The sequence below is a fragment of the Cydia splendana genome, chromosome 6 (genome assembly GCF_910591565.1).
Source record: "Cydia splendana chromosome 6, ilCydSple1.2, whole genome shotgun sequence".
NCBI classification, from domain to species: domain Eukaryota; kingdom Metazoa; phylum Arthropoda; class Insecta; order Lepidoptera; family Tortricidae; genus Cydia; species Cydia splendana.
This window is the reverse complement of record NC_085965.1, coordinates 19,997,580-20,022,678: the sequence shown is the minus strand read 5'-3', so window position 1 is coordinate 20,022,678 and position 25,099 is coordinate 19,997,580. Positions and strand designations below refer to the sequence as shown.

The window sequence follows — 25,099 nt, the reverse complement described above, 5'->3', positions numbered from 1 at the left end:
TTTAAATGAAGTTTTTTATTTATTTTGAACTGTCATTATAACGTAATATTTGACAGTTGGTTTCATTCGAATTGTTCCCGCCGTTACATGGTAAATCAATATTTTGCGAAATAAGTCGACTAAAACGTCCCATTACAGAAAAAATGAGTTACGTGCCGTGATAAAGTACTTGTGTATGAAAAAAAATGACTACCAAGGAAATTTTTTTGGATATTCAGCAAACCGTAGGCACTAGTGCTGTACCCTATTCCACCGTCGCTTTCTGGGTTGCCTAGTTTAAAAAAGAGGCAGATCTAGCTGCGAAGACGACCCCCGCTCCGGCCGGCCATCTACCTCAGTTAACGCAAAAACCGTTGAAAAAATTGAGAAAATGGTTTTGGACGACCGGCGACTAACAATTAAATACATAGCAGAGACTCTAAAGATTTCGTTTGGTAGCGTACATTCAATACTAACCGATGTTTTGGGGTTTAAAAAAGTGTCAGGAAGATGGGTTCCGCGAATGTTAACGCAGGCTAACAAAGACTTGCGTTTAGAAGTTTCGAAGCGGAATCTAAAGAAAATCTTGCATGATCCGGACACTTTTTATCGTCGTTTCGTAACAATGGACGAAACATGGGTTCACCATTTTGACCCTGAAACAAAAAAGCAAAGCATGTCCTGGAAACGGCCATCCTCCCATCCAATAAAGAAATTTAGAGTATTTCCGACAGCAGGTAAAGTTATGGCCTCAGTTTTCTGGGATGCAGAAGGAATCCTTTTATTGATTATCTGCCTAAAGGAAAAACCATTACAGGTGCTTATTACACCGATTTGATACCAAAAGTGCGTCAAGCAATCAAAGAAAAACGTCGAGGAAAATTGAGTGCGGGAGTGCTTTTTCACCATGATAATGCTCCGGCTCATCAATCACAAATGGCTCTCACTGCAATCCGCCAAGCTGGTTTTGAGATCTTTGATCATCCGCCCTACTCGCCAGACTTAGCTCCTAGTGATTTCCACTTGTTTCCGAAACTAAAGGAGCACATTCGCGGAACTAAATTTGACGACAACAACGCGGTCATGGGTGCCGTAGAGGAGTTTTTTGAGGCTCAAGAAAAATCGTTTTTTTATGATGGATTAAAAAAACTTGAAATACGGTACAATAAATGTATAGAACAAGGAAATTATGTTGAAAAGTAAAAAACATAAAAATGATATTCGTTTGTTTTTGACCCTATTTCTAAGGACTTTTTGATTCACCCTCGTAGGTACCTAATCGAACGAGCGAGCGAAGCGAAGCGAAGCGAAGCGAAGTTCTTACATTCGACTTGGATCACGCGGCTGGCTAGCCGCACGTCCCGACATTTCGATGTTTTTAAGCTGAACTGTCAGAAGATAGTTTGATACTCAAGAACTTAAGTAAATTTGTTCTAATTTAAATGAAATTGGGTAAACTTGATGTAGTTGGGTTGGGTGTAGTTGAGGGCATTATATTTTAGTGATTAAATTATGAGCAGGCTCGATTAAGGGATAATTGAGGTAGAAGAGCTTAGAAGGCCAAAAAGCTGTTTGTGAGGCCTAGCTATTCTGGTCATTTTATTTGCAAAAAAACATGGTCGAATTTAGTATCAAATGAAAGTGCTCGGTTTGCAATTTTATAATATTGTTTTTAAATTTACCTTTTTGAAATAATTAGCAAGATAAAAATAACATAATATAAACATAATATAGGTATTTGACATTTGACAGGAAATATTTCGGCTTAGCACAGATACAGTTTATTTTAATATCTATGATTTCTATGATGACTTAAATCCTTAGAGGATATAACCAACGGAGACGCCATGTCTAAACTTTTCGGTACAAAATAGTCTGCCGTTTTTTGCGGGGGAGGGGCACATCAAATGTATAGGTACGTCATGTCAGATAAACGTCAGTCCATACATATGGTTGACAAGTTGTTGACCATTGGCCGCCTATTTTCGACAGAGGGGAACGCCTGTTAATGGCGGCTCCATTGTTAATTACTCCGAGCTTAAATCCATGGGAGGGACAGTCGTATATAAAGCACTTTATTCGAAATAATTGCGACATCTATAATATTACTTAACGCTAAACTTTTTTTTAATATGGCTTCACTTAATTCGTCAGAACGTCTTAAAAGTCTTGTATCTAAGGCATGGATCAAACAAAAAAACATCTGTTAGAACAGAGGGGCTACCGCGAAAACCGAAATTCGAAAATTGCGGGGATCTTTCTCTTTTACTCCAATGAAGGCGTAATTAGAGTGACAGAGAAAAATGCCCGCAATTTGCGAGCTTCGATTTTCGCGGTTATAGCCCTGATTATTTATAAACATCGTTGCCATGGAGGCGATTGTCACAAAAAACAACTTTGTCAAATAAAACTTAAAATATTATAACACCCCATTTATTAAATATATTAGTATTAATAGGGTCACTCACGGAAGTTTTGTTATTAAAACACCCCATTTATTGTCTGTACTACGACATAATTCAGATAAATAAAAATACTTTCAGTTTTACAATGTTAAAGGCAGGGACACACTTATCCCACGTACGCAACGTTATGCAATGCATTATGACATCTGAACCCTGAAAATTGTATGCTTAGAAACATACTTGTCATACGCAACGCAACGCATGACAAGTATGTTTCTAAGCATACAAATTTCAAGGTTCAGATGTCATAATGCATTGCATACGTTGCGTACGTGGGATAAGTGTGTCCCGAGCTTGAAAGAAACAAAGTTTTCATACGCCATCACAGTTGCTGAGAACTTTATTACCAAAAAATTTAGAAAAATTATGGCGGGTAGATTCACAACCTGCTGCGTGTAATTGTGTTTCGTGGTCAATTGTGTGTTATTCCAGCCATGTATGATAGATCATTTATTTACATCAACAGTCAAGTTAAAAGTATCTAATCTGTTTTCGTGTATTAATAAATATCCTGAAGCCTTTCTTCAAAGTCAAAGTTTTTTACGTTCGCAACATACTTAGACGCTATTTATGCCTCTCCCGCCTGATATTGACGTTGATATTTCTGGTTAAGAATTACAGATGGCACTTCAAAATGGAAGCAAAGTTCCACGAGAGGGCTCTCTTTGTCCTATATATTATACATACTACTCTTTGCTTAAATCTATCAGTCTAGAGCTCCACAGACCTTGCAATAAATCCAGGCGATTTTTGATCCATTGCAGCCTATAGTGCGACATGAAATAGTAGAAATTGAATAAAATGGAACTCAAAAATGTCCATACTAAATTGTTGCCATGTGTAAGCATTTTACGTCAAAAATGTGACAGGTACGTAGAAAGTGGTGCTCTCATTTATTTTCTACTATTTTATGACGCACTATACGATACCTAAGTAGGTGCAACAAAGTCAATCGCTCTATAATAATTTTTGGTTAACTGCGAGTTCTCAGTTCGGGGCGAACTACTGCTAATTCAAAAAGTGGAATGTTGAGCGTTGCGAGTGCGAGGGTTTAAACTTTAAAGGCATAAGGGATTAAATGAACTTGACTGTCTAGTGAACCATAGCAATGCTAGGAAAATAATAGCTGTAAAATATTACAAATCTCATTAAAAAAATATTATGTTTTCAAATATTTATAATTCAATACTTTCACTTAGGTCCATCCCATTAACTAACGTGAGGAAACACCTCAAAATTTCTCGATACTGGTCAATGGTCATCCCTGGTAACAACACGATTTATTCTCACGACACAGCAGGGGGCTAAAATGTATGATGTATGTGATTGTATGCTAAAATTGCCCAAGAAAACAATTTAAACAACGATGAGATAATAAATAAACCAAAATCAGGCTGACCAACATTAGGACCAAAATGTTCGTAAGTTACGTGTCTTACTTCCTCCCTGCGAAGTTATAGTATAATCTGTGGCATCTTCGTCGTATTTTTTCATTTATTTTCTAACCTCAAAGCAATGGGTATAAATAAACAAAAGTCAAAAATTAACTACTCAACCTGCAAAGCTACTTGATAATCTTAGAAATAGTCCTACCTTTTCAGCTTTCGCCAAGTAAATCCAAAGTTTGCGCCAAGTTGAAAACTTCTTTTGGTCACTGAAATTGTACTGCATTTCTTTCGATGCATATCTGGTGCTGAGTGGTGACCGGTAATTGCAATATTCTGTACCCTGAAGCTCCACGGGAGCGTCGATGGTGAACATTTTGAATGGATATTTAGAGAATTATTGGAACTGTTGTAACGTTAGACACCGCAGCTGTCAGTTCACTGAATAACAATCGAAATAACCTCCAAGGTCGATCAGATGGCGGGAGAATTCAATTGTGATAACAAGGTTATCGCTGCTCTCGTAGACTGACGTAAGAATATTGACGAAATAGAAAATAGTGTTCTATTGTTGGTTTATTATTGCCAATACATTTAGTAACAAATATAATAGGTAAGGTAATAGATTTGATACTTAAGTTATTATAGTTTATAATGAGAAGACAAACTTATGATTATGACACTATTAACTTTGATTCTGAGCTAGCCAGTCTGCATGGGGTTAAAGGGGCCGGCGAAAACTGCAAGGGAATTTTGCTTGATCAGTGTTTAAGAACCTAGGTAACTAGTCTATTTTAGTAATACGAGTAGTAATAATGACGCAATGTGATTGAGAAACAGTCTCAAGCCCCACCCATGGAAAATAACAGATAACAAACAACTCATTAAACATTGTCATAATATAAGATAAGAATTAATTGATCCAATCTATATATAGAGGTCCCATTTATATTTAATATATGAGTATGTGTGTACAGTTACAGTTATTAATTAATACTTTTGCTGTCTAAGCACAAATAATTAAATAACAGATTTTTTGCTACTACTACTGAAATAAATAAGTCAACCTGTAAAGCAGAGTGTGAATAAATAAATAAACATTTTAAACAGCACCTTTTTATTCATAATATTACATTTCTTATATTAATAAAAAATCCAATACATCTCGCGCCACGTTTGGCAGTGACTTACATATGTACAAAGACAAGGCACAACACTATAGAAGTTACTCCAATGACTTTTATATGTACATAGGTTTCAAACATATACAATGTGACAAAATATCTTCTAAAAATATACAATGATTTTTAATACACAATACAGTCTATTCTTTGAGTTTGCAACATATACTGCAAATTATACTGGACTCGGAGTCATTTATATAATAAATATCCAATTTCAGTTTAATATTAATGAGAGCATGGTTATTTTCCACTAAAGTGAAATATCAATCAATCAATGAATAGGTATCAGTATATTTTTTATGCTTAACACGTTCACTGCGAGATGGGATCGACAGACCCCATGCAATACATTGCATGCATTGCATTGCTTAACACTATTGCCGCAGCGAATATGTTAAGTCAGAAATGGTAACTAATTTGAATCGTCAAATTAGTTAAAAGGACTTTGACAAATTTGATATGCTCGACAATGATTGTCAGTGTGTGGGAAGCCTAACATTGAACGGGACTTTGGCAAAGTTACTTCTTCTGGAGGGATTTCATCATCTTCTCGAGCTTCATGGCCTTCTGCAGGTCTCCCTTGATTTTGAGCTTGCCCATCATGAACGCGGTGGCCGGCTTCAGCTTGCCTGTTAACAATGTTTTAACAAATTAACTATTAAAAAAATTATAGCGACCTATACGGTTACCGTCAGTTTGTCACTGACATAAACGCTGTCGAGAACGTAATTTACTTTCTATACGTTCCGTTTGCACTAATATGCGAGTGCGAGCGAGATGTATAGAAAGTAAATTACGTTCTCGACGGCGTTTATGTCAGTGACAAACTGATGGTAACCGTACTGCCCCGGCTTCAACGGGTTACACAAAACCTTAACAAATTATACACCTAAACCTTCCTCAAGATCACTCTATTGATAGGTGAAAACCGCTTGAATATCCGTTCAGTAGTTTTTGAGTTTATCGCGATCATACATACATACAGACAAACGCGGCGGGGGACTTTGTTTTATAATATGTTGTAGCAGGGGTGCGAAACTCCTCGCTTCGGGCAAACTCGGCTCCGTTCAGCTCAGCATTGCTGGGAGCAATTATTAGGGTTGGTACAACCTGACGTCCCTTTGCGTGCACGACCACAGATAAGATACATAATGACTTGAATATTGACAACCCTAAATAGCCGAAAGGGAAAGTGCCATACATTAGAAAGGGCCAGCATGATTCGTCCCTGAACCGCTGTCAGGCGTGGCTCACTCCACGATTTCGTCGCTTTGGTACAGGTAGCTAAAAGTACATCCGTTCCGCCCCAATTTTGGGGTAAGCCACAAGCCGCGTGTGGCGCTGTCGCCACCTAGCGGCCATATCTGTGCTGATCGTAACAGACGCGTTTTGTTAGAGAGTGAGTCTTCTGTACCTAGTACTATTATTTATTCTGTGCCGCTGTCAAACTTCGGTTTTGTAGGCAGTTTCCTTTCTGTACGGTAGTACTATTATTTATTATGTGGTTGTAGTGATTGTGGTGTTAAGTACCAGCAAACATGTCTGAGAAGTTGCCACTGTCCATGGTGAGCGTCGCATCGGGCGGGCTCTTGGGCTCGCCCTGGCCGCAGGCGCCATCTCCGTTCTTAAGGTCGATGTGCCATACGCCCTCTTCTTTACCTAGAACATAACAATAATCATTAGTAAGGCTCGGAACCAGTTTATAAAATACCGGTATTTACCGGTTTATTTCGGTTTTCTCTTGGACTTTTCATAAGAATGCGAACGTTTTAAGAACTTTATTGAAACCTAAATAAATCGGTTTATTCGACGAGCGTCGAGACTCCCGGCCGGCTTGGTGGTGTGCCACGCACAGTGTTTTATAGAAGCCAAAAAAGTGACATCCTCATTTTATTGCAAATTACTGAAGTTTAGATCATTACAAATGCGAGACTAAAACTCCCGCGTGTCCAATTTGCGTAGTTTTTGTGTAATATTTTTTTGAAAATCGTGTTTTAGGCACCCGGATATTACGAAAAACTTAAAAAAAAAATACAAATCGTTTTATGAATTTTCCGTTGTTTAGTACTATTAGATAAACCGTTCGAAGACGCAAATTTAGAGGCAATTGTGACATCTCTAGGTATATTGGTTACAAATATATTAATGAATTTATTGTTTTTGGTTTTCATTTTTTTTCTTCCATGTTCCGCCGTAGTAGGAGCCCATATTTGTGTGACAGCTTCATTTATACGTCTTCTATCTACACTATTTTTTACAAGACCTAATTCCGTGGAAGATTGAATTTAAAGCCAATTAAAATTTTCGGTCAGGGCTGCCACTACCAATATCCGGGTTCACCCTGATATAATATTAACGCTGTATACACAGTATAGCACTTTTATGGGTGGTAAAAATAAGCTTTAATATGTTAATAAAAACCTACACATATAAAATAATAAGTTTTTTTTAAGATTTAGTAATTTATTAGCTATAGATAACTTACAAATTCTTCCTCTTTATAATTAGGGTAGATAATATTTACATTTTGGTCGTTAGCTGTATCACAGTCGACTACAAAGAGACGTATACACTTTTGGACCTCATTACCATGCAGTAAGGTGAAACACTGCTGTATATATCTGTTTAGTCGGCTCATCAGGTCGGGTCATAATTTTCTACTTCGAGGCTCTCTGCCCCATCTTCCACCTCGTAATAACTGTCGTCTGGACAGAACTCGGATGTTGGTGTTGGGATTTCCTCCTGAGATTCCTGTGCCTGTGGTGATTGCGGTGCTTTCAATAAAGCTACTGCGGCAGATGGTAGGGGACGTTTTTTAATATATTTTATTCTCTGTCACATCCGTTATTCGGAAATTACTGGATCTGATGAGACTAGTGCTCTGTGAAACAAATCAGACATTGTTTTTATCCTATCCGATTTACGAGTATGGTGTTCTCGATCGTGACGCCAATTTAATATAAATTAAATAAAGTTAGGGTCAAGTACGAGTTGGAGTTGCACATTGAGGATCCGTGTCATTGTACACTGACAATGACATGGTAATTTTTTTTTAGATCCTTCGTATGCGAACCCGACTCTCACTTGCCTGATAGGTACTTACTAAATCAGTTCTCGAAGCAGTGGGATCACATTTTCTTCCATATGAACTCGAAACCAGATATCCCCAAGAAAATGGCGTATAAATAAAAATACCGAAGTGCCAACCCTAGCGGCCGGATAACCCGGATATAAAGTGTTACGATGATTACTTGAATGTTCCACGGAATTAGGTCTTGTAAAAAATAGGGTGGATAGAAGACATATAAATGAAGCTGTCATACAAATATGGGCTCCTACTACGGCGGAACATGGAAGAAAAAAAATGAAAACCAAAAACAATAAATTCATTAATATCTTTATAACCAATATACCTAGAGAAGTCACAATTGCCACTAAATTTGCGTCTTTGAATGGTTTATCCAATAGCACTAAACAACGGAAAGTTTACAAAATAATTTGCAAATTATTAACGTTTTTCGTAAAATCCGGGGGCCTAAAACACGATCTTCAAAAATGTATTACACAAAAACTATGCAAATTGGACACGCGGGAGTTTTAGTCTCGCATTTGTAATGATCTAAACTTCAGTAATTTGCAATAAAATGAGGATGTCACTTTTTTGGCTTCTATAAAACACTGTGCCACGTAAACATAGACTCCGACGTCACCGACATAGGAAGAAACCGGTTTTTATCGTTCTAAACCGGTTAATATGACCATAATTTTATGGAAATGTTATTCTAAAAACCGGTTTCTAAATAAGGGTTTTTCGAGCGAAACCGAAATTAAAAGGTTTTGCGCCAAGTACATGATAGCGGTTTGGAAACATAAGCGGTTTCCGAGCCTTGATTATCGTTTTGTATTTTAATTTGGACCATAGTGGTAATACTGGTCTGTAGTTGGGTGATTTTACGGTATTGTACCAACTCAGTCGACATACCTTTGACATTGAACTGGTAAATGGCTTGCGTCTTCTTGACCAAATCAGGTGACAGGCTCTTGCCGATAGCCGCAAACAATGTGGGGATCTGTCCTTCGGGCTTGCCCTCCTACAACACAAACAGAAAATCAATTAAACTGAACACATTGCAATTTTCAAGCGGACATTTGCAGTTGCAACACTCTCTCTCTAGGGCGTCCGCCGCAAGGTGCAAGGAGCAGGCGCACGCACGCGGGTGCCATTGTAGGAAAATTCGTCGCACGCGTCCGCGTCAGTTACGCAGCGTACTTCGTAGGCGAACAACACGCGAACGCCAAGCGAAGCGATGCGGCGCGGGGTGAATCAATCCTTTGATACCTATAGAAGTGTCCTACGTGGGCGATCACGTTGCGAACGCGAACGCCTTGGGCCCGCCGCGCCGCACCGTCGCGTTCACGAGTTGTTCGCTTACGTAAGACGCAGCGTTAGCGTTGCTCTATTGTTCGTTAACCCGCTCATCCGCTCCTTGCAACCGCGCCAGCTAGCGGACGCCCTCACGCCTCAGCGACGCTCAGTGCACGCTTGAACCGTGTGTATCGTGGCCCATGGGTTATTGGTGTTCAAGCCAATCAATGCCTTAACAAATGACGATCGATCACGGACAGATTATCGGGATTGTTTCATTAGTTGCTCGACGTCGATCATCAACTAGAGTTAGACCAAGAAAAGTCTGCAAACATTTTGATAGCATGCGCATTGCAAGTGTTATTTATACGTTATATAATAATTTCATAAAAGTTTGACGTTCAAAATAACACTTGCACTGCGTGTGCTGTCAAAATTGTTGCAGACTTTTCTTGGTCTAACTCTATTATAAATATAATATTTCATTTTTATGGTAGCATAGTTAAAGGAATCGTTAAATCATCAAATTAAATTATTAATAAAAGGTAATATGGATTAATGGACCTTAATTGACCATCTCCCTTGAAACTATTCCTTTAACTCAACATAAACTCAAATAAAACATAAAATAGTTGTCATCATTGTCATCAAAAAGTAACTAGATTATCGATCACTACCAACATAATAAAACACGCATACATACCTAGTAATACCTACACACATAGTAGTAAATATAAATAGGTATTACTGTACATCGCCTTATGATGTGTCCACACCGAGCGAATGAACGCCAAACGATACTGGTGCAATAATGTAGCAGAGAACACGCCTCGCATAATGTCTTGAATAAGTTTTACAGTAGCAGTATGTGTTAATCTGTATCGTTCTATTAGCGGATTGACTATAATCAACTCTTTAGTAAATCATTAGATAAAGTTTTATGGCTAAGATAAAATGCCTGGCAAACGCAACGGCATACAAAAATGCCTGGACATAATGAGTTGTTTATCCCAATGTTTAAGCGCTTATCGGGAGGTCGCCAATGTCAGAGAAGGCAAGCTTTATCGATATTCTGTAAGCGATATCATAATCCAGGCAATAAAATGTTTGATACCGGATTGTTACATTTGTTACCGGGTATATATTTTTACATTTTTTATCTTTTAAATTTCTTATTGTCTGTGGTCATTAGAATGGCATGTTTTTTTTTGCGTGTTGATTTTCAACCCAGTTTAACAATCATGAAATGCTGTTCTTTACTAATTCATATGCAAAGGAGCTCGATTTATTGGGCATCCCGTATAATGACCTACATACCTATATGACAAAAGGAACCTCGACAATAATAAGAAGTCCAGTACTGATAGTTTTAACGTCCCCTGGTGTATTATATAGGTAATATTCTGTAAGTTTACCTTTCATTAGCCCTACTCTCGCTATCTACCTACCTAAGTCCTTAAGGTGCAATTGGGTGGATCAACTTTTTTTATATTCTCTTCCGTCAGCCAGCGACAGTAGTAACATAGTTGGTTAGAAAAGTAGATGACCCATTATGAAAAGGGCTTATAACTGCCATAAGAATGTATGTTGGTAATTTTAAATTCCATAAAACCAGATATAAAAAGTGATCCAGGCGACCGTAAGACCGTAACCATGGAAACGAGTGACAAGAAAAAGTTGATTCACCCAATTACACTGGGTCGTTCTTCTAATATGCTGCTGGTGAATCAAACTGGGCTTGCTATTAGGCAACTGTCATTGTCTGATGCGGTGTACGACCCAGCATTAGCGCCATCATGATTAGTTTTAATATTTCGTCGGCTAAAGTCGCAAACCTCGCAACTCCTCCGGAGCAGTTACGAGTTTTGCGACCTTATGTAGTGTTGGCTAAGGTAGCAATTACTAATTTCCTTGAAATTGAGTTACGAGACTTACGAGGTTAGCGACTTTAGCCGATGATTTAATATCTATTCTACAATAAATATATAGTAATATATTATTATATTCCCGCCAGCAGCAGCGGTGAGGCCATATGCAGGTTTATTAAGGTAACAGGTTAAGGTAGGAGTTGAAGGAAATAATTTTAGGCATGCATTTTATTAAACATAATAAATTAATATTTTGTAAGATAATCACACCTTTTTCGCGGTCTGCGCAGAAGGTGAGCCGGGCACGTCCAAAAAGAAATCGGGTAACAGATTATCTATGTTACCTGTAAACAAATAGACGGTCCAATTTCAAAATTGTGCTTTTTTTTTAGTTTGACAAATATGGGACGAACACAAACATTTATTCTGCTTATTAGTAGCAGATTTCCATAACTTAGACAGTGACATTTATAAAGATATACAAATATTGAGCAATATTTTTTTTTAATTTTTAAGTTGTTATAACTTGCACAGTGCTCTTTTTCGGCCTATCGTGTATTTTACTATCAAATATTTCAAGCCCTGTGCTATACTGTAAGAATTAGAAGCCATATATGAGTTTTTAGACGTAGTAGGTAGTGGGTATATTCCCATTTGTCCCCGCCCCACATGACCGCCGCGCCGCCATACATGATGCGGGGACAAATACAAATGATTCATATGAATGCACCTATTTCCATCTGTGCCCGCCGGGGCCAAATGGGAATATACCCATGAGTGTTAATAAATAATGAAGGTAAAATTAATATTGTGCGCAGATGATTGTTATACACCGTGTTTTTATTGAATTCCGTTAACTTCGGGGTATAGTTTAGTACGTTTATAAGAACTAAATGGCATAGTTAATTTTCAAAAAAAAAATTTTTTTTTGTTTTCTTTTTTGTTTTTTTTTTGTTTAAAAAGTAATTAAATGTAGCATATAGCGTTGTTGTAACACGGGCATTACATTTAACTCAACCAAACAATTGAAATCTGTGACATATCAATGTCATTTCGTACATCAATCGACCGAGATTGTACTTAAGTTTAGTAGCAAATGTATGAACTCATTCTAAACACTAATCAATATGTAAGCCGGCCCTAAGGCAAGTGTACACGCTTGTAGAGGCCTTATAGGAAAAAAATAAATTATGGATTATCTCCGAAATGGACTTAATTAGAACATCGGTGTCTTTGAGAAAGTTACTTGATTTAAGCTCAGGAATGCACCCTTGAAATTAACGGACATCAAAAAAAAACACGGTGTATTTATATACTAATTAAAAATAACTAAAGCCATTAGATTTCCTACATACGGCCTCACGCTTTCCTCCTCTGCAATAATTACATAGTCCGCAAAATATTACGACTGCCTTTGTATGTTGTTATAGATATAAGATTTTTTAATGCCTAACACGATACGAAGTTGACGCTTTTTAAATTCAACTCTATACCTGCTAGCATGAGTTGCGTTCTCGCGCGCGACTTCATACATCGTCAAGTATGGACTCGCGCGCGAGAACGGAACTCATGCTACATTGGCACAACAATGTGACAGATGATTTACATTTTACTACGGTGAAATAATCACATAAGACTCAAGACTAGTTTATAACGGCCCCAACCTTCTCAAAGCGCACGCCAGAGGCATGGTATGTACCTACCTCCTGGCGGATGCTGTCACGACCGAGTGCAGTTTCATGGCCAGCGGAGAACCCGTCTAGCAGTTATTGGCGTTCTCTCAAGTGTTAAGGCGTTATCGCACATAAAGCATTCTACGGTGCAAACACGGCCTAATAAAGACAGGGGCACCAACCTTATCAAATCGCACGGCGGAAGTAAGGTACCGCCTGGCGGAGACAGTCACGACCGAGCGGACCGAGTCCTATTTCAAACCTGTCTAGCAGTTATTGGCGTTCTCTCGAGTGTATACAAGCGTTATCACACGTAAAACATTCGACACGGTATAAACATGCCAATATTATCCGCAAATCAAACTGACCAGGGTCATATCACCATCTCTCTCACTCTACCTACGACCGCGAAAGTACGAATGAGAAAAGTTTTACGACCCCGGTCGTTAGTTTGGTTCGCGGATAGTTTAGTTAAGACAGGGGCACCAACCTTCTCAAAGCGCACGGCGGAGGTATGGTACCGCCAGGCGGAGGCAGTCACGACCGAGTGCTATTCAAAACCTGTCTAGCAGTTATTGGTGTTCTCTCGAGTGTATACAAGCGTTATCACACGTAAAGCTCTGTTTTCCTAGGATAGCGGTGCCGTCATATAGCGGCCGTCTCCATATAAAATAATACGACTAAATATGGACGGCACCGCTATCCTAGGAAGCCAGAGCTTTAAACATTGGACACGGAGTAAACCCGCCTATACTGTCCGCAAACCAAACTGACGCCCGGGGTCATATAACTATTTCTCACTCTACCTATGACCGCGAAAGTACAAATGAGAAAAGGTTTATGACCCCGGTCGTTTTATGACCCAGTTTGGTTCGCAGATAGTATATTAAAGACAGGGGCACCAACCTTCTCATATCGCACGGCGGAGGTATGGTACCGCCTGACGGAGGCAGTCACGACCGAGTGCTGTTTCATGGCCAGCGGGGAGTCAATGAACCCGTCCAGCAGGAGGTTATTGGCGTTCTCTGGGGTCAAAATTAATCAATTTACTTATGGGTTAAATGGACAAGCTAACAACGCGTTAAAAATTCATTAATAGGGGCAACAGACTTTACAGACACCGTTTAGTAAAGTATTTACAGAAGATACGGTGTCAACACACATAGGTGCATTTTCGCTTGTTAAATTCTCGGCGAACAGAACTACTGAGGTTTTTTCTACACTACACTTCAGGTTCTCTAAGTTGATAATGAAAATAATTACCATGAAATAAAACAACCTACAGAGCGGACAACCTGAGAGGCGATTTATATAATTTAAATTTAATGATCCTGTTTTAGTAATAAATTACTTCTATATAAATGAAAACCCAAATGTCTATGCTCATTTTTGTAAGTATGATGGCCTATCTAACATATATATTATTTTTACTCGATTAGTAAGTATAATGATAAACCCACATTACATTTTAGGCTCAATTTTACCTATTTCTAATATGAGATGGCTCATGATATCCACTTTTACTTATTGAAAACCATGTATATGTACACTTAGTTAGCAGAATACAATCGGTATCACATTTTAGGCACGTTTAAATTAGTGATAACATACGATAGTTTGATAATAATGTCTTCTGTCAGTAGTTTAGGGTGGTATTTCCACCTGTCCAATTTCTTTATCCGATGTGTATTTTGTCTCACATTTTGTTTAATGAGAGAGTGAGACGCAATGAATCGTATAAATATATTGGATAGATGGAATACCACCCTTTACGCATCTTCGTACGAATTAATGTCGTTTTTTCTTTGCTATGTATGATTTCAAACTGTAATTTTGCAGAAATAGCAATAAAACTTGTATAAAATGTAGGCAAAGAGAGATGAGAAATGGGACCAAAGTATATGGCGCGAACATCGAAATCATTATCTGCCCTCCTAAGCTAAGAAGCGATATTTGAAAATACGTCCTTTTAGCTTAGGAGGGAAGGACGTATTTTCAATGAAAATTAAATGCAAATACCGCTTTTTAGCTTAGGAGGGCAGATATGCATTTTAGATCATGGTAGGACTCTAATTCGTACACAAAAGCGTTCAAAGTCAGACAACACTTAGGCCTCATTCGCACGAGCGCTTCTTCAACGCTCGTTAAAAAAGCGCTTGAATCCGTCCGCATGCTAAATTCGATTTCACGACCAACGCTTAAAGTAGAAAATCCAACAACGCTTGATAAAAAGCGCCACCGCTATCGTGTGAATAATTAAATACAGATGTACTTATCCATTAGTGTCATTCAAACTTTTTTTTACGAGCCTTGTAAAAGTACTCGTGTGAATGAGGCCTTAGAGTACCATCAGGCCGGGTTACTCTTTACCCCTTTAGGCCATTGGGAGCTCGATGCAAGTTTTATTATTGTATTGAAATTTTGCATCTACTGAAACTAGGGAATGCAAATCGGTTATTTTTTGTATGGAAATAACCGCGGTTTCGGTTAATAACCGATAATTTCCATACAAAAAATAACCGAAAATAACCGATTTGCATTCCCTAACTGAAACCAACCGATTTTAGCAAACCGTTCACGTTTTTATATTCCTTATTAGACCCTTCCATATATGGATTTCATATGGGTCAAAGCTACACTCTGGAAGTAACCCGACCATAAGGTACGTCAAGAAAAGGTAACATGAAATACGATCAATATGATAACTTACTAGGATCGCACGCGTATGGTGTGAGATCGGTGACTCCAGCTTTCTTCACGACATCTTCGTCGATGGCGAAGTTGCCTGTGTAGGTCTTCGGGTCTCTGTACAAAAAATATGTACGCATGTTACAGCATTTTCACATTGTCCGACCCGATATCGGATGTCGGAAGGAAGTAAAATGGAAGATACCTATATGTTTCTCTGTATTTATTTCTGCATTTAACGAAATATTTTTTACTAAAAAACGATAAATAACGCAAAGAAGGCGGACTTAATGCCAATGGCACTCTCCTGCAGCTGTTTTTGTCATAGGCGCCTTCTGACATCCGATATCGGAAAGGCGCTTCCGATAAATTCAGCCCTGTCGGAGCCCCCCGTCAGTTGTCGGATCGATAATATTTGTTTGTGTGCGTATGTGTATGCATAATGTTTATTGTAGTGTGCGTGACGGCGCCCGGGCGCGCCCCTCGGCCTGACTACGCGGGTGTAGGATCCTACATACGATATCGGATCGGACAATGTGCAAACGCTCTTACACAGAAAAGAGCTAACCTCTTTGGACAGCGGAGCGTCATAGAGAACCTTATTAGAATGCACGAAGGTTGATATTGGGTTGTAGCCGTGCGTCATTTCACGTTTTTGACGGTCAAAAGGTTAAAGAAGAGGTTATATTTTGTGTTCATTTAGATAGTTTAAATGCGCAAAGTTTAACTCTTCGCAGCTGACACTGCAGTGAAACAGTTTCAAGTGTTAGGTGAAACATTGTGTGTATGAATGCTGGTACGAAAGTTAACAAGCAGTTAAGGTTCACTGACAAAAATATCCTAGATATTTTCCAAGTAAAGTTCGAAGACCAAAAACGTTCGGGTAAACGTCGTGTAAAACATAAGGCGGGGAGGCGTGGCAAATGAGGTGACATATTGTTTCACTTTGAACCTCGTGTTCGAACTGTACTCATAAGTAAAATGTTGATTTTTGACAAGAAAATAATTACTTACTGGCAAAGCATGAAGTAAGCAGCATCGGAAACGATTTCGGGCTTGCGGCTCGTCGACACGTCGCCTGTCAGCATCTCGATGGCGGCCGTGGCGATGCCTGCGACAGAACAAAATGGTACAGAGTATACTTCTTTCTACAAAATGGTACAAAAAAAGATACTTTATTTCTACAAAATGGTATAGATTGAGGTGCTCTATTTCTAAGAACATTAAATTGATATGTGGTTCTTGTGGACGAATAAACTATTTCGTGTTATTATTCTGTCCTGCCAGCCAGGGGACATAGCGGAATAGTTTGTTAGAAGAAATTGTATACAATGTTCTATTAACACGCTTGGTAGGTGGCTCTTTATTGAAAATGCTGATAACTACCACAAATTAGCGTGTTGAATTTAAATGCCTTAGTGTGGTTTTGAAGAGTGATCAGACGATGCACTGGCACTACCAACTAACTCAGTCGACACAGAAGATACTGTAACAAAATGTGACAAACATCTGCCAAGATGCCGCGGCCAATGACAACTCTCCTGGTGGTTCTGCTGTCTCGCAAGTAGCCCATTAAGATGTAATGTTCGAAGTTTACTAACCAGTCATGGGCCAGAGCGCATTGACGCCGATGTTGAACGGCTTGAACTCGTGGCTCATGCCCAGCACGCACATCGACATGCCGTACTTGGCCATCGTGTACGCTACGTGCGTTGCGAACCTGCGAAACAAAGCCAATATTTAAATATGAGATAGCAGAAATGTACAGTAGAAGAACTTAAAGCCTGGCCAGTAATAAATGATCATTGTCAAGAGGGCGCTGTTATTCTTATGTATAGGGTAACAATTCAGTATAGTAAGAAAATATTAGTTCCAATGAAATTCCGCAACATGGCGCGTGATCATACATTCCTGGTCAGGCTTTAACTTGCAGGCAAGATTTAAACCAGCAAATATCGCGTAAAATTATTAGATTTTATATTACGGTCGTAAGAAGAAAGTCCGTACGCGAAAAGCTTAAAGAAATCTATTACTTGTTACCGACTTACAAACGGTTATCATTGCACATGTACTTAATCAAGATACATAGGTAGATGCGTACAGTACATAGACTGTTATAATGATAACCTTCCCGTGGCAATGCAAAATGCTTAGTTGTGTCATTCGTAAAAATATGAATGTCACTTATTTCACATTACTTAGGTATTCATTTATTTCAAGGTTATTACTGTATATACTTGTACGTCTACCATCAGTTTTGACATTGACATATACGCTCACGTCTACGTAACTTACTTTCTATGCATCTCGCTCGTACTCGCATATTAGTGCAAGCGAGATGCACAGAAAGTAAATTACGTAGACGTGAGCGTTATGTCAATGTCAAAACTGGTGGTAGACGTATAGGTATGTTATTTTATTACTCAAAAACTTCATGATTTTTAATGTAAAACAACATCTAACAGATGTGAATCTGTTAGTAACGTGTTAACCTTTGCACACTAATTACACAAGACCGCCTGTTGTCTGCCTCTACATTTAATCAATTGTTATTTTCTTTTGTACCTTTTTACTGAGGTGTACCAATATAGAGTATTCTATCTACCTATCTACATAAGTCAAGTAACTTATATGCAATTATTATCTTTTTATAGGTATTAGGTATATACAGAATGCTTCAGTGGTACCAAAAGTAATCTCCGGCCAGTCGACCATAAAAAAATCTATATTTTTAAATCAAACCATGTTGTATAATAAATTAGGATGATGAATCGTTTGTTTGAGAATGCAACAAAACAAAATAAATGTTTCTTTATTTGGTTTATGAAATGTTCCAATTAGATTGAAACGGACGTGTACATCGTAATGCACATTGGGCCGTGAGAGATTATATAGTTAAGCTTTTTTACTTTTTTTATGTATGTAAATCATTATAATTTCGATTGTAGTGAGTGTCTCACCAGAAGGGGTTCATGTTGAGCGGCGGCGACAGGTTGAGGATGTGCGCGTGGTTGCTGTTCTTCAGATGCGGCAAGCAGAGCTTCGACCTGGAAACATACATTTTCTTTTGATGTTACATTATTTAAACAAATACGGAAGTATTAAATTTGGTAGGTGAGAAGAGATCTCTGCTGAGAACAATTGAAAACAGAAGGGGAAACACGTTGGGGCACCTGATACGCCACGATACTTACATAAAGTGTGTAATTGAAGGAAGAATAGAAAAACAGAGAGGCAGAGGAAGACCGAGACGTGCGTATTTGGACCAGGCCAAAGAGAAAATCAACATAGTGACATATCAGGAGCTCAAAACAGTGGCAGAGAGAAGAACGGAATGGCGATTAATCCACCGACAAGAGCCAGGCTCTTAAGAATAATGACGATGATGATGTTTCATTAAATTATTACATTGCAGACATTTCTCTTAACCTTTTGAACGCCACAGACGGCAATTGACGTCAACGCAAAATCGTGACGACGCCAAAGGCGGCATTTGACGTCGATCGTTTTTTGATGAAAATCTACTGAAAAACACCCCACTTTTAGGTTAGCATTATTTATTCACAATACTAAATTTTACCCCTGTGGCGTCAGTGGCACGGCAAATGGATGCGCCGTTTGGCGTTCAAAAGGTTTATATCATTTATCAGACTTTTTTTAGTACTCTTTTTATGGATTTATAGACCCTAACCTTAGGATAAAGTTTGTCCGTACGAGGGTACACTATATATTGATCGGCTCTAATATAAGATGTTATAAAATAATGTTTATAGGATTCTCACCTTTATTGTCTAGTAACTTTATGTGCCAAATTGTGGTACAGTCGATAATACAATAAAAAAAATTACGTATTGTACAAAAAAACAAAAGTTGTAAAAATCTTACGCCAAAAAGGTGCCCCTGGTGTTAATGGAGTGCATGAGGTCGTATCTCTTCATGTCGGTGTTGGGCGTGTCCGTGAGAGAGATAGCAGATGCATTGTTGATGAGAATGTCGATCCCGTTGAACTGAAACAGAAGATTTTATATATATATAATGTATTTACTTAAATCAGGGATCGGCACACGGCGGCAATTTCGACCTGCAAATGCGGCTTTTCAAGATATCTAAGAAATTAACACTTAGAGGAGTTAGACCACTCGAATAAATTTTTTGATCATCTCTATCGCTCGAATATGCAAGAGCGATATAGAGGCAGATAAAACGAAATTTCGATATTCATTTGTCACGATAGGGCCTCGGCTTGGTACAAATAGCCCTTAGGGCTTGTCCATAAATCATGACATATTTTTAATACAAATTTGGCCCCTATATTTTGGCGCCACCCTTCCATAAAACATCATCAACACATTCATATTTTACATTAAATTTTTTAAACCATGCGACCCTCGGGAAGAAACTTAGCGAGTTTTCAAAACAGTTAACCGACGTCTTATAATTTATATGCGTAATATGAACATTACTTACAGTAAGTGTTTTCCTGTGTTAATTATTTTGAATTAGCCTATTTTAGTGTCCCACTGCTGTACAAAGGCCTCCCCTCTTTTTTTCCACTCGACTCTCTCATTGGCATTTTCCCCCATTTTGGGTAGAATGCATCCAAGTTATCCCGTCCCATGTGTTAATTAGATTAATTAAGTAATATAATAAATCAAATTTCTGCACAGGAAAACACTAGGTAAGTAATGTTCCACAAGTTATTCATACTGTATAATTTTCAGGATGTTATCATTGCCAAACATCATATTTTATGATATAATCGCGCAATACGCTCGCATAATTCGTTTTTGCTTTAATCAACGATTTGAATTTAGAATCTGGTAACCTGGTAAGATCGGTAAAAGTTTTTGGTTTTGCCAATCTGTCAGTTTGAAAAGGTTGTTCGTTTGTTCAACAATAAAACAAAAATTTAACTTGATATGAAGGAAAACGTGCAAACGGTCTAAAAGAAAGCAATACATTATTTATTATTCGATATTTATCTAGACTCATCCCCATCGTGATTTTCATCCGACCCCCTGCCCCTAGCTTTACGTGATTTATCAGTCCCTTAGACTTCGTGGCAAATGCCCACCCTTTTGGTCAGACCACCCAGATCCCATTGAAACTCTTAGGGCCAATCTATCCCTACTGGTCTAAGCTAAAGGACTATGGTCCTAAAATACAATATTAAATATTGGAATATAAATAGTGCCTAGTGGCTTTTGGTGAACAATTTCTTTGAAACCAATTTAAATAAATAATAAATAAATATTATAGTACATTTTTAGACAAATTGACTAAGCCCACAGTAAGCTCAAGAAGGCTTGTGTTGTGGACTCAGACAACAATATATGTAATATATAAATACTTAATTAAATACACAGAAATTTATATTTGAACATGTAATGTAAACATACAATCTAATCCATCTACCATATATCTTGTTTGTGCCATGAAACAAATAAGTGACCATCATTTAAAGCCGTTTCTTTTACAATAAAATAGAAAACTGGTGGAACCAGTTTCCATGACTGTATGATAACACATGACAAAAGGGCAGCTCAGCTGACATCAATCATCATAATTATAATGTACTTAGTATGCTATTATTAGTAAACACCATTGATATGTGCTATAGCATAAATCGGACCAAAGTCCATTTTATTGTACCTATATAACACTTGCATGTCATGGAAAATCAGTCAAGAGCATAATCATGGCAAAATAAATTTAACTTTCTTACTGCACCAATCTAGATTGGTGCCATTTCAAGAATATTCTCAGTTTTGTATGGGAAGCATTCTCGTTCAAGAATATTTCCCATAGTAATCAGGGACCATTCAAAAATTTATTTGTAACACGGTAACATCATATGAAAAATACAATGGTGTTGTAGCATTCTCAAGAAGGACACAACTGTACAGTCACCTGCAATAATGTTACTTTTCGAAGGCTGCAAAAATATGTGACATGCTCTTATGGCTCTACAAATATGATTGTGTCTGATATTTTTGAGGCCTTCGTTGTGTAACATATTATTGCAGGTGACTGTACACCCATCTTACATGCATATTTGTTAAGATTAATTTATTTTGATTGAGGGAGAATAAGTGCTACCCTTTTAGTGGTTCAATTGTGTTAGATTAAATTTTTATGTATATGGTTAATGAAAATATAATGGTCAAATTACCTTTTTAACAGCATCATCTATCGCCTTTTGCACTGTTTTCTCGTCCCTGACATCCACAATGCATGGCAGGGCCTTACCGCCTAACGCCTCAACTACAAGAATATAAGAAATCATTAATAGATTAGTGGCCCTAAGGGGCCACTTGCACCATTCATTAGCCCGGGTTTAACCGGTTAAAGCTGGAGTTGCCATGGTTACCAGTACAATTTGACCCTGGGTTAACGTTTTAACCGGTTAACCCCAGGTTAGTGGGATGGTGCAAGTGGCGCTGAGTGTTGTGATGTAAAAATCCATTTTCTATTACTATAGGTATACAAATACTGTATAGATTTTTGCTTACACAAGATAAATGAGACTTATTAAAGTAAAGCTATAGTTCGTTTTTTTAGCATTAGAAATAAGGTAAACAATCTTGATGTGTCTTTTAATTGATAAACACATTTTTAAAATAATTTACGGCAAATATGTAACAATTATGAATCTAATACGATCATTTATATTCTTCTGCTTTCATAAGTAATAGTTATTAATTTTTAAAAAGTGTTTTTCGATTAAAAGACATGTCAAGATTGCTTGTTTTCTTTCAAGTTCTTTCTAATGCTAAAAAAAACGTACTATAATGTCAGGTGAAATTTTTGTCATTCCACCAGTCTAAGCCAAAAATTTGCCTGATATTAATAGATATTATGTATTATAATATGATAGCTCTAAAATCTAAACATTATATGTTAACTTATTATCAATGCTAATATTTTATAAACAATAATTTTGATACTAACACTAAAAAATGAATACACATATTTACAAAAACGTAAATAAACTTCTATAAAATATTACTTGGCGAAGTATCAACGCGCCCTACACAGTTACAGTACAAAGTCCAAAGTAACAGAAAAATAAACTTTCAACAAAATCTGCTTTATGAACATTTTTTTGTTATCTAAATGAAGCAGGCCTCTTTCTTAAGCACTTTAAAACTAAGGAGTGGTGTTTATGGTCTTACTTTCTTCTGCAGCGGTGTAAATAGTGCCTGGTAGCTTGGGATGCGGCTCAGCCGTTTTCGCCGCGACCACCACATTAGCACCATCCTTAGCTGCTTTGAGGGCGATGGCCTTGCCAATACCACGGGAAGCACCCGTTATAAACAGCGTACGTCCCGCTAGTTTCCTAAAATTTAAACGATTAGAAGAAAGTAGAACGCCAACGTCAATACGGATTGTTTTCCATCATTTCACTCACCCGGTGTTAGCTACCAAACTCATTTTGTCTCGTCTTGATCCTTTTACAACTAAAGTGTTTTGTCAGAGATTAAGGTATTATATAGCGGGCTTACTGATAAAGTAATTTGGCTGTACTCGACAAATTTAGTCCCGTTTATTGAAAAATGATTGGACTGAAGCGAAGTTAGCGACAAGAGCGACGTCAAAAACAAATATGACGCTGTCAGCTGTCAAACGATTTAGATGACGTATACATGGTTGAACCCGTTCCAAAACGTGTAATGTAGTTTACTGAATATTTAATTTTTGTGGTTTTGTTAAATGCTTGCACATAGTGAACTGAAAAGTATAAATAAACGCGGGCTACTAGTGCTAGTACAAGGCGCTAGTTACAAATAGGTACATTGCTTGTTCCAGTGGAGCATCACACGGGTTGCTGGATATTCATACTTGTTCTTACCGATGCCACGATGCATGGGATGGGAGTGGGTGACCTATAGGTATGTTCCGAGTGTAAGCTTCCTCATTTCTATAGTACGGACTAGTCGCTTGTTGCGACATTACTTATTTTACAACCACCAAAGATGTAGGTAGATAGAGTACTAGAACTTCCGCTGAGAGTTCAAGTCATTGCATGTAATTTATTTCAATTAGAGTGCATGATCACAATCAGATAAGCACTGAACAGTGAGAATCCTGTATAGTGGAGAGAAGCGTATTTACAAATTTGGCGCCCCGTGCCATTTTGATTTGCCGCCCCCCTTCATCAGTGACGATAAAGTATTTTATTTAAGAAAAAAAAACCTGCAACAAGTATCTTTGGGGTGTGAAATAAAAAAAACTAAACATTTACCATTTACTCACATAGGCATTTACATTGTTTTCCTATGTACAAATTGGTTGACAAAATCACCAATGACGCTGTCGTGATTTAAAACGTTTGTCAGCTCAGCTTCTATAGACAGTCAAGCAAATCATGTCAGTAGAAAAAGGCGCGAAATTCAAATTTTCTATGAGACGAAGTCCCTTCGCGCCTACATTTTTCAAATTTGCCGCCTTTTTCTACTGACAAGATCTGCTTGACCAACTTTATATTAAGAAGAGCTAAGCTATTCAGGCGCTCTTCGCTGATAGTGATAGTATTTTTTTTATTTTTTTGAGGACAGAAAGGTGACGTCACTAATGTCACTATTCTAGATACTGATTTATATGGGCCGTTTTTGTCACTCAATGACGATGCGACCTCGTTATATTTGCCTGATCTGATCGGTGACCGGTGGGTACTGCTGGGTTTTGGCCATTGAGAATCAAGGTGAGGCATTGGCAGTCAGGCTGGATATAGCTAAGGAGTTCGGTCGGGTCTGGCATCGAGTCTGCTCGAGGGATTATGTTAATACAAAATGGATCGCTAGCTTTTTTTCCGGTAGACGCATATGAGCCGTATAGTAGACGGAAGCTGCTCCGATAGTGTGGACATTACCGCTGGCGTTGCACTAGGTTCTGTGCTGTCATTGCTGCATATCAATGATGATCATTGCTATGCAGACGACAGCAGTAGGGATGCGTATTACACAGGCCGTGCCATTATCCCTCATTCTGTGGTGCTGGAAAGTCATGAAAAGTATTGTATTTGTATCTGATATCGAGAGCACTCTATCTATACTGAGTTTCGGCATCGGATCGGAACTATTTAGTAAGATTCAATACCACGAAGACACGAACCGCCCAATGTAGTCAGATGGGTCACAAATAATGTAGTGTAGGTAGGCACGTAAGTGAAAACGCGAGCGTAGCGAGCGCGAAATTTCTTCGAGAAAATAGTAGGTACACTTTTAGGGTTCCGTACTTGAAAAGGAAAAAAAACGGAATCCATATAGGATCACTTCGTTGTCCGTCCGGCCGTCTGTCTGTCTCAATATAAAGGGTCTTGACATGACAGAGGGCGGCAAAATCGACTAATAATGCTTGTTATTTAAATTTTACAAATAAATAGGGGAGCGGCAAAATGCTGGTCGACCCTGTCTGAACAGCAAATAAAATATTTTTTTGACCCAAATTTGTCGCCCCCTAAAATCTGCCGCCCTAGGCTTCAGCCTACT

At 38.2% G+C, this 25,099-nt stretch overlaps 2 protein-coding genes across 3 annotated transcripts in view; both read right to left on the bottom strand.

Moving 5' to 3' along the window:
- Positions 1-4,350, bottom strand: part of LOC134791696 (adenylosuccinate lyase) — a 69,132-nt gene extending 64,782 nt beyond the window's left edge. Inside the window, exon 1 of the mRNA XM_063762800.1 lies at positions 4,038-4,350. Within this exon, the coding sequence (XP_063618870.1) occupies positions 4,038-4,205 (168 nt within the window). The 5' untranslated portion in view covers positions 4,206-4,350. The remainder of the gene's footprint in view (positions 1-4,037) is intronic.
- A 579-nt stretch (positions 4,351-4,929) lies between these two features.
- Positions 4,930-23,198, bottom strand: LOC134791717 (hydroxysteroid dehydrogenase-like protein 2). 2 transcript variants are annotated; one of them, XM_063762835.1, is made up of 12 exons: positions 23,020-23,198; positions 22,784-22,947; positions 21,781-21,872; positions 19,494-19,615; positions 18,569-18,655; positions 17,210-17,328; positions 16,623-16,719; positions 15,631-15,725; positions 11,518-11,591; positions 8,996-9,104; positions 6,544-6,672; positions 4,930-5,642 (listed from the first exon to the last, which is right to left on the bottom strand). In XM_063762835.1, the coding sequence occupies exons 1-12, from the start codon at positions 23,040-23,042 to the stop codon at positions 5,533-5,535; spliced, it is 1,221 nt and encodes a 406-aa protein (XP_063618905.1). In that variant the 5' UTR covers positions 23,043-23,198; the 3' UTR covers positions 4,930-5,532. The 2 variants fall into 2 exon arrangements, with proteins under 2 accessions (XP_063618905.1, XP_063618904.1); XM_063762834.1 differs by lacking the exon at positions 11,518-11,591 and adding an exon at positions 13,827-13,945 and having other exon boundaries at positions 23,020-23,197.
- Between the last annotated feature and the right edge of the window lie 1,901 nt (positions 23,199-25,099).

Excerpts from the sequence above, each read along its gene's own strand:
- LOC134791717 (XM_063762834.1), bottom strand. The coding sequence starts at position 23,042 with ATGAGTTTGGTAGCTAACACCGG. Across the intron at positions 16,720-17,209 it reads TGCGCTCTGGCCCATGACTG|GCATCGCCACGGCCGCCATC; the intron begins GTTAGTAAACTT and ends GTTCTGTCGCAG. Across the intron at positions 13,946-15,630 it reads ACCATACGCGTGCGATCCTA|AGAACGCCAATAACCTCCTG; the intron begins GTAAGTTATCAT and ends TTTTGACCCCAG.